This window comes from Belonocnema kinseyi, chromosome 2, assembly GCF_010883055.1.
Source record: "Belonocnema kinseyi isolate 2016_QV_RU_SX_M_011 chromosome 2, B_treatae_v1, whole genome shotgun sequence".
In the NCBI taxonomy this organism is placed as follows: Eukaryota; Metazoa; Arthropoda; class Insecta; order Hymenoptera; family Cynipidae; genus Belonocnema; species Belonocnema kinseyi.
Genome location: NC_046658.1, coordinates 42317234 through 42327023, shown reverse-complemented (window position 1 = coordinate 42327023; position 9790 = coordinate 42317234). Strand labels below are relative to the sequence as shown.

General features: G+C 30.9%; 1 protein-coding gene across 1 annotated transcript in view; it reads left to right on the top strand.

The window, feature by feature from the left end:
- Nucleotides 1-1702: 1702 nt before the first annotated feature.
- The window catches only part of LOC117182648, a 10527-nt gene continuing 2439 nt past the window's right edge, over nucleotides 1703-9790 (top strand). The window contains exon 1 of the mRNA XM_033375750.1: nucleotides 1703-1824. Within this exon, the coding sequence (XP_033231641.1) occupies nucleotides 1753-1824 (72 nt within the window). The 5' untranslated portion in view covers nucleotides 1703-1752. The remainder of the gene's footprint in view (nucleotides 1825-9790) is intronic.

The window sequence follows — 9790 nt, the reverse complement described above, 5'->3', positions numbered from 1 at the left end:
TACGGATTGTTATTTGTATTATACTTGTTTGACGATGATGCCGAAAATCTTGTTTATATTTACGTATTTCTAACAGCTTAGAAGATGCTTCTAGAAAGTTACAATTTTTATTGTTTTGGAGAAAATTGTTAAGGATTATACTCGTTCGGACCCATCGTTTCTGAATTTTTAAATTAAAAATAACTAATTTAATATTTACCAATTTTTCATTTATCAATTTTAATCTCATTTATGAGCCAAAAAAGGTTCGATAATCTCAGCCAAGATAAGGCTCGTCTTGAGTCAAGTAAACGTCGTCTTAGCCAAAACAAGGCGCAACTTAAGACAAGTAAACGCCATTATACCTGTCGTGGCCATAAAAGTAAGACGAAGGCCTATGTCTCGACTCAGTTTTGAGACGCAGCCAGGCATCGATGTCTTGTAGACATAGCCAAGTCGAACTCAAGTCGAAGCATTTATACTCGGGTTCTCTTATCGTTTAAGACAATCTTGCATATTGTTTTCTCACTCTTCCCCTCAAACACCATAATTATTGTTTTATTTACGTTCATTGTAAGGCCCATGCTCTCCATGTTTGTATTCAGTTTGTTTATAATTCCTTGCAAGTCTTTGATTGATTCTGCCATAACAACTTTATCATCTGTGAACGCTAACCCATGTACGCTTATTGTTTCGTGATCCACATTTTCTTTGTTGAAGAGGGCCATTCTTAGACACTTTTCCATGAATATAATAAATATCAATGCAGACACAAAGAATTGCTATTTAACACCTTGCCTAATATCGAACCAGACGTTTACTTTCCCATTTACCCTTACGCTCGCTTTGCTGTCCGCATATAGGTTGTTTTTCTTCCTTGTACGAGCCATCCATTGACTCCGTACATAAATCCACTTTGGACTTCCCGCATCTTTTCTTCTATTATTTCCATTACCATACAAATAAGTATTTTCCAGTATATTTTACTTACCGTACTTAATAAGCTGATTACTTTGTAATTATTGCAGTTGCTTTTATCTCCCTTTCTTTTGTATATTGTTAAGATAATCGCTTTTTTCCAGTTGTCTGAGACTTCTCCCACCTCGAAACATAAATTTATCAATTTGCACCGTATTTAAGCATTTTAGTGTCAATACTGTCTACACCAGCAGCCTTACCATTTTTAAATTCTTAATTAAATCACTAACCTTAGTTAAACATACTTTCTCAATGGAGTTTTCTAACGCATCGTGTTCTACATGGCTTTTGTGGTGCTCTATAGCTTCATCATGTGCCAATAATTCCCAAAAAGAGTCTCAAAGAGTCTAATCCCGTTTGCACCATCTAGCTTTTCATCTTTGCTATTTCTCATGCTGCAAAACTCTTTACTTCTATTTTCCTTCATATTTTTGCAAAGCAGTTTCTCTATTCCATCAAAAACGTTTTGTAGTTTCTTCTTTTCTTTTGACTTAATTTCATTTTGACTTTCCGTAACTAGTCGCTTGGGTATCCTATTTTTGTCTCTGTAATCATTTTTACGTATATTTCTCTCTTCATTGCTAATACCTAGTGTTGCATAACGATACGAGATGCTCGGTTCTCTCGCTTATTTCACTCGTTCGAGAAGTATTCTCAAAAACGGAGAATATCATTCTCTCTTTTGTTTTTATCGTCTCATCTCATCTCATTTTATCTCGTTCCTCGCCCGAGCTATTAGCGAAACGTCATTGACGTAAATTTAAGGTTATCAAATAAAAAAAGTTGTTGATAAAAATGTCAAGACACCATATACGTATAAAAAAAAAGTTTTATTCAAAGAATTCTTGTCCAAAAAACGTCTTTCAGGTAAAAGAATATGACTATGTTATCCATGAATATTGTTCCAACTGCAATTTAAACTATGCATTATAATTAAGCTTCAACAATAAATTATTTCCAATATAAAAGTACATAAATTTGAGGACTTTATCTGGTTTATAAAGTCATCAGTAAAAAATGTTCATTTGAACGTTCAGAGATTCAAGCACATGTAAAACGGTCACTTTTAAGTTTATTTTTGCAAAAAGAAAATTATTTTTTAAATAAAAATTTCTTTCAAATATTTTTAAATATCCTAAAATATTTGAAATTCCGAGTAAAATTTCTTCAAGCATTTTTATATTCTGGAACTATATTGAGAATTTCTTATGATCCTTTAAAATATCATAAAACCTTACAGGTCTCATAAAATCCTTTTAAATCTTACGAAATTCTTCAGAACTCTATGCAATTTTTTTAACTAATAGCTCAAAATGATTTAAATCATTAGGAATTCCTTGATATGTATTAATTCGCTTTAACATTCCTTATAGCATTTTAAAAATACTGAATTCGAGCCTTAAATATCTTGAAATTTCGTTAAAAATCTCTCAAATTTCTTGAAAATCTCCTTTAAACTTTTTTATTCATATTGAAACTATTTCAAAGAAATAATAAGAATATATCTCGAGAGATAAAAAAAATGTAGATTAAATCCGATTCTTAAATACGGAAATTGTTTTTAATATTCTCGTAATTTTATTATTCTTATAAAACGAATTTTTAAATATGCTGCTTAATAAATCAGTACACACTATTATAATAATTTCTATTAAAAAGAGTGTAAATAAGGATTTTTTGGCACCAGGAATCTAGAATTAGAGAATAATTTTCTTTATGCATTAGATTTGAGATATAACCATAAAGACCATACAAAACATAAACTAACGAGATAAAAAAAAGAGGATTATACTATTGAAAATCATATTTAGGAACTTTAATTATTAATAAAAGAAGTATATAATTTTATAAAAATACACATTTTACTCTGAATGCTATGTTTTTTGTGCCTCCTATGTCTACTTTCATATTTTATGACACTACTGATGACATTTGTTTTTTTACGAATGTTAATTTTGACACTTAAAAGGCAGTTGATCGAAATATACGATCTTTCGAGAAGCTCGCTTATATTATATGAGATGAAATGAGATTTGATAAAAAAAGACAAGAGCTTTTCTCGTTGTTACTCATTTCTCCTATTTCTCGCTCAAATTCAACACTACTAATACCTGTGGTCTCACCAAACAGCAATAAATACAATATACATTTAACATAATATTGTTGAACATAATGTAGGAAATTTCACATTTTGGACAAAATCAAGTGCAAAGCACGAAATGCGCGATGAAAATATGTTCGTTAAAAATTACAATTTTTTACGTTGTTTTCACGAATAAAACAAAAACAGTGCATCTTTTCAAAAAATAATTAATAATAGATTTGTTTCTCTTTTTTTGGATCAACAACCTTGGTCTTAACATTTGTATTTTGTAGATTGTTTCAATTGTCCAAAAATTACAATTTTTTATTTTTAATGTTGTTTTTTGCGAAAAAAAAACAAAAACTAAGTGTCCTATAAAAAGTTATTTAAAAAAATATGTAGATCTGTTTTGGGTGCACAATTTTTGTTGACTTTTTTTCGCATCTTGCATAGTTTGAACGAAAAATGGAATTTATGATTTCTCATTTCTTGTGCTATGAAAATTTGAGTCCTTGACTTTTCGAAAAAATGCAAAAATTTGTTATGATAATCTTGTAGGGCTCTCAAAAATCAACGATTTTCTCTGCCAGACTTTTATCATATCGTGCGTTGTTTGGCTTAAAATATTCATGTTCGTTTTTTTAAAAATATTTTTAAAATGCTATGAACAAAAAGGAATGAATACTATTCCTTCGTATAGTTATAACTCTGATAAGTCACAAAGATAAATTATTCGAGATTCCGAGTTCTATGAATAGCCGTTCATAGAATTTTTAAATTTAAAAAAAAAATGGACTCGAAAATTTTGAAAATGCCCTGACTTTTTTCAATTTCGTCAAAATTAGCTGGAAAACTGACTTGTTCTTTCTTTAGGTCTTAAGAAAGTGCACCCAAGCTCAATCCAATCCGATTATTTTTCCAAAAGTTACCGTACCTAACTGCCTGCAGACTACAAACTACAGATAGACACCTTGGTAAAAATCGTTTTTTTCTGACTTAGGGTGTCTCGAAACTTGGAGATTTTATTAAAATCGACGCAGTCAAATTTTACGTAAATCTAATACTTACTCATCAGAATGATAATGTAACAAAATAATTAAAATCGATTAGCAATTGTCGACTCTGCGCTGATTTGGGACCAATTTTAACGTTTTTCCCCACTGTGTGGCACGGTGTGGGGCAAGGTGGATATTCGAAATCAAGAATTTTAATTTCATAGTTTGTTATGCGTCTCAGGTTTTTGTCAACTTCATATTGACAATATCAATTCATAATATTTTGTATTTAGAATACTACTTTGTGGTCTTTGTGTTTTAAATAATCGTATGATAATATTAAAGTTCGGTACTGTAATACAAATAAGTGTAATAAAACCTCGGCTTTTCCTATTTTGGAACGATATTATATTAAATTCTAATTCATTTTTTTCATTTATGTGAATAAGAAAATAAGAAAAAATTTATTTACTGTCAAAAATGTCTGGAACAATTTTTCTTTGTTACATTAAACACTCCAGAGATATTACGTTGTATACTTTTTGTTCTCCAATCTTTATATTCGTAAAATAAGCAGAATTTAAGTAATAACAATCTTTGCTGATAATGTGAGATTCGCCTTAAAAAATACACACATCAAAATGACATTTCAGTCATAATTTATAGGACATTTTAATTATTATACAACATTTTAGTGACACATGTGACATAAATATCCGAGCTTGAAATAAGGGGATTAAATATGACTTGGGCGACCAAACATTTGCGACCTGGAACTGGTCGTTTCTCACAAGCGCTAACAATTTTCTTGGTTTGTATATAAGGACCGTTTCGAACGTGCGACATTCTGCGATGGGGTAGTGTTAAGCTTCAAGTGATAGAATTAAATTTGTATGCGACAAATAGCTGAAGAATGCGTTTCTCGTGTGTTAACTGGTATATATACATGGGGCGTCTAAAATCTAAAAGACAGTTTAAACCAAGCTCTCTTTTAGTCCTGCAAGTGGGAAAAACTGACTTATATTCCACTTTTTGGGACTAAAATAAAGCTTAAATCTAATATAAATTAAACCCTCTACATGTTGTCCTACAGCCTATGAAGATCTACATTTAGAGCTCTAAAGTAGGACTAAAGTTTTGACTCAGGAAATTTGATGGATTGAAATAAAAGAAAGGATTTTCAAATAATAACACAGGCCGAAAAAAAACTTCTTTTGTACCCAAAGTCTAGGCTATGTGAACCCGAAGAATTTTGATGTCCTAAAAACGAATTCGTTGCCAACACTTTTTCTCTGAATCTGAATTTCAAGATATGTTGATCCAAATGTGAAGAAATGGCCATTTCCATTTATTTTTCTCGAAGATACGGCAGATTTAATATTTCCATTTCACGCTGAAAAATTAGAAGAGTTATGCAATTTTAAAAGTTGTGTCTAAAGATTTTTGAGTTTGCTGAATCCGAATTTGAGCTCAGATTTTCAAAATTCAAACTCGTGGATCTTTGATAGTTCTTCAATGTGAAACGAAACTAAAATGGTTAATGTTCCATATCTCGCAGAGAAAAATAATCTGTTCGGGATGATTGAAAATAGCAACTTTTCATTTTCGGGTTAGGATATCTCGAAATCCTGACGTATATATAACAAATTTGTACAACTGATTCATTTTTTGAACATGAAAATACTTTTTCCGGCTCTGTAATATTGTAATAAATTAATAAATAATAAACTCTACTCTCTAATAAATAAAGCATATAACATAATACCCTCAGTATCTTGGAAAAATTTCGTTACACTGAAGCTCGAAATAATTTACAAAAGTAGGTTCTTTCCGCCTCATAACTGTACCAACTGACAATACGAGGTTCCGAGGCATTCATGCGAGTACTTGGTTCTATCATCATTTTGGATTTGTGAGTTGTGACCCATGAAAAGTGAATGAGCATTGTCGTTTTGGATGTTGTGCAACGCGCTTTCGACGCACGTATACGTTTAACACGATTTATGATTTCAACGTTTTCCCTACCAAATGAAAAACCTTTTTTCCACTTCCTTTGGATGCTGTGGAAAAGCCAGTTAACTGTTAGTGAAACCTATGCTAAGGCAGCGGCAGCTGTCTGCCCTTAGCGCGGAAGTACTCTTACACATGACTTTTTTAAAAAAAAGGACAAGACGAGGAAGAAGAAAAAAGCGCGATAAAAAACGAGAAATGAATGGCCCTCGTGGGTATATTCGTGTTCCGTGGAGTCAAGAATCGACCATTCGACTCTAATCGATCAGCGTCAGTCTAGATTTTTTTTTCATCCTGATGGCCTTTTTGAGTCATAATAAACCTCGACCTAGGTAAAGTCGGAATTGAACGATTTATCCCAGAAGTCAACTTCGAACCCTCAATGGCTCGCATATTGAGCGAATCCCCTGCTGCTCTTAATACCTTTATTACGCCAAATTATTCACGGTCCATAGATAAGCGGATTAAATATTGCATAAACGGGATACCAAGTACCCACAGGGTTTAACGGGGTTTGACGATTTCCGTAAATTAAGTATTCAAATACGACCGTTTGAATTTACTCGTACCCATTACGTAGATCCTCTATTATACGGGATTCAATTCGAGTTAATTTGGCGACGAAATTGTGCATTTGGGTGGTTTTTTTATGGATTGTCGGACAAACTGATATTAATTTTACAAAAGTATTCTTCGCCAGGATAGGGAGATATGGTGGATAAAATGAAGGCGTCATGTGTGTCATTCTGAACAAAATATTAGGGTAAATTTAGGGGTATAAATTAGGGTTTCAGTTTACAAATTTGACAAATTTCTATCTCTGACCTAGGAGCATACCTAAAGTGCAGATGTTGTTAATTAGAATTATTACTAACACTGTTATTCATAATATATTTCAAAAGTTCAAAATATATAAACTCGAAAATCTTTGTAAAGTACATTTTTTACGTAAATGATAAATCAAAGCCACTCAATTTATTGTTTTTATCAAATTATAATTTTTTAATTTTATCAATATTAAACTCTAGACGAGCTCCATCTTAAATACATTTAACTCTCATGTCTGAAATAGTTTTGGTAGAATTCAAATTGAATTTATGTAAGAAGAGAACAGGTTTCCAAAAGCATTTTAATTATTTCAAACTTCTTCCTTTCTTAATCATGTGTGGGTATCGCCTTATTTCATCTTTCAATTCTTGCTGGGTATAGAAAAAAGCTCGCAGGTTGATACGAGTATAAACTTTGTAAACTGTTTCAGGTCGGACAAGAAATTAAGGACGGCGAGGAATGGGTACTCTCGACCACATGACACCTGCCGGTCCCCTTATCCTCCTCGTTAATTTGAAACCTTCACTTCTAACGAATCAAGGCTCTTGCGTAGCGTGCATATTGGCTTATCGAACTTGGCATACATACATACATGCATATAGACACATTCAAACATGCATGCATGCATACATAATATATACATACACATATAAATACATACATACATATATGCATACATACATACATACATACATACATACATACATACATACATACATACATACATACATACATACATACATACATACATACATACATACATACATACATACATACATACATACATACATACATACATTCATACACACATTCATGCATACATACATACATACATACATACATATATACATACATACACACACATGCATCCATACGTACATACATGAGACAAAGTAACAAAAATATGGTTCATTTCTTCGCTAGCCACGGTAGCCTTCAGTAGCCACGGTCTTTGAAGAAACAGACACTTATTTCTTGACAGATTCGATAATCTAAACATTTGAAAAAAAAGGACGTTAATAAAAAAATATATTATCTCCTAAATTTAGGTAATCAGTGACTGTAGAATGAAGAAATTTGTTATATATTTGTCCATATTATTATTTGTATATATTTGTACACTGTAAACAAAATAAATATTTCGAAGAGGAATTGAGATGTTATCAAAATATTTATTCTGATAGAGATTTTTCAATTTTGTTGCTTGACGTCATAAATCTCTTGTCTTCGGTTAATAAGTAGGAATCCCACGCTTCTACACTTTCAAAATAAATTAAAATTTAGTTTTACATATCCACCACATTATGTCACATTCTTCTTGTTCTACAAATTTACATTGCTGAAAGTTTTTTGAACCATGTGTTTCAAAATGGAACGTCTATAGTCGAAGACAAACGAAGCGAAAAAATGCTTATCTTATCTTGAAATCAGTTCTACTAGCCAAACGGGTTAAAGGCACTCGAATATTTTAGGAGACAAAGAAAGAGGATATATTTTTTTATGAATCCAATTACCTGTTCTGACTTGCATATTCATGTTCCAAACCTTCGCCTTTCGTCAGAGAAACTGAAACTTCAATTGGAAGCTTTCTGAGGTCTGGCTGCTGTGTATAAAAATTTCTAAAAAATATTTTTAAAATGAGAAGACTTTTTCATTTAACTTTATGATTTCATAGTTTTCAAGTGGCAAAGAATTCCAAAGCCTGGAAATCAAACGTATTCAGTTTTTAAAGCCTCAAAATAGGAAAGTAGCAAGCAACCAAGCATATATAGTGACTTTGAAAGAGCGAAAACCCTTATTGAATTGTTCCATATTAAGAATACTTTTAGAGTTCATCACTCCTTTTGAAATTGAAAGAAAAGATTTGTAACTCAAACTTTCATTTAAAATTTAAAATACAAAAATTTTATAAATTTTTTTTTATTTAAATAAATATCAATTACTGTATAATTGCATATTGAAAACGTTGATTTTTGAAAGTACCATTGCGTTTGCAAAATAGTTGTTTGATAAAATTTGAAATTACATCATCTATGATTTTTTTCAATGTCAGGTTTTTTTTAAATTTATATTTCTATCAAAGTACATGGTTCAAAACAGTTTATAAATTTAAATTGCTTCAAGCTCTGGATTATTTTTAGTTTAGACATCTTCAAATTAAAATATATGTCAATTTATAAAATGTTTCTTCCACAGTAGAAAATATTCATTAAAATTGTCACAATTACTTTTTATGGCTGTGACCTTTTAATTATTTCCAGTATTGGATGCTTTCGAGTTGAACCTTTTTTTAGTTTTTGGAAGTATTGAAAAATAATTTAATGATTCTGTAAAATGGATATTCATTCAAATTCAAATGAATCTCAACGTTCTTTTAAATTATTAAATAGTAAAAAGTAATACCTGAAACTGTTAAACCTTAAAATGTTTGGGATTTAAATCAGTAAAATTTATCTGCATTCAAGAAAAATGGATATGATTTTTATTAAAATTTGTCTGGATCAATTAAATTAAAGATTAAAATGAAGCAGATAATTGTGCATCCTGAAGGAATGTTGGTTGATTCAATCACATTTATTTAATTAAATTTACCACATTGTTAAAATTACCAAAGTTTGTATTTAAATGACCATATATTTAGTTGAAATCGTGATTGATTCAAGACTTTTTTAGAATCCGAAAGCTGGAGTATATGAAAAAATGGTATATCATTGCATCTTTTTGGCTAACCTTAGAAACCTTATAAAATGAAAATTAATCATTAGAAAGAAAAACAATAAATATTTTTAGAAGCTTTCATGTTTCGAAGTTAACATATATATATATATATTTTTTTTTTACCGCGATTTCGCTGGGAGCGGGTGCAGTTTTTCAGATTAGCACCCGCTCCCGGCGAAATCCTACGGTTGTCCTTATG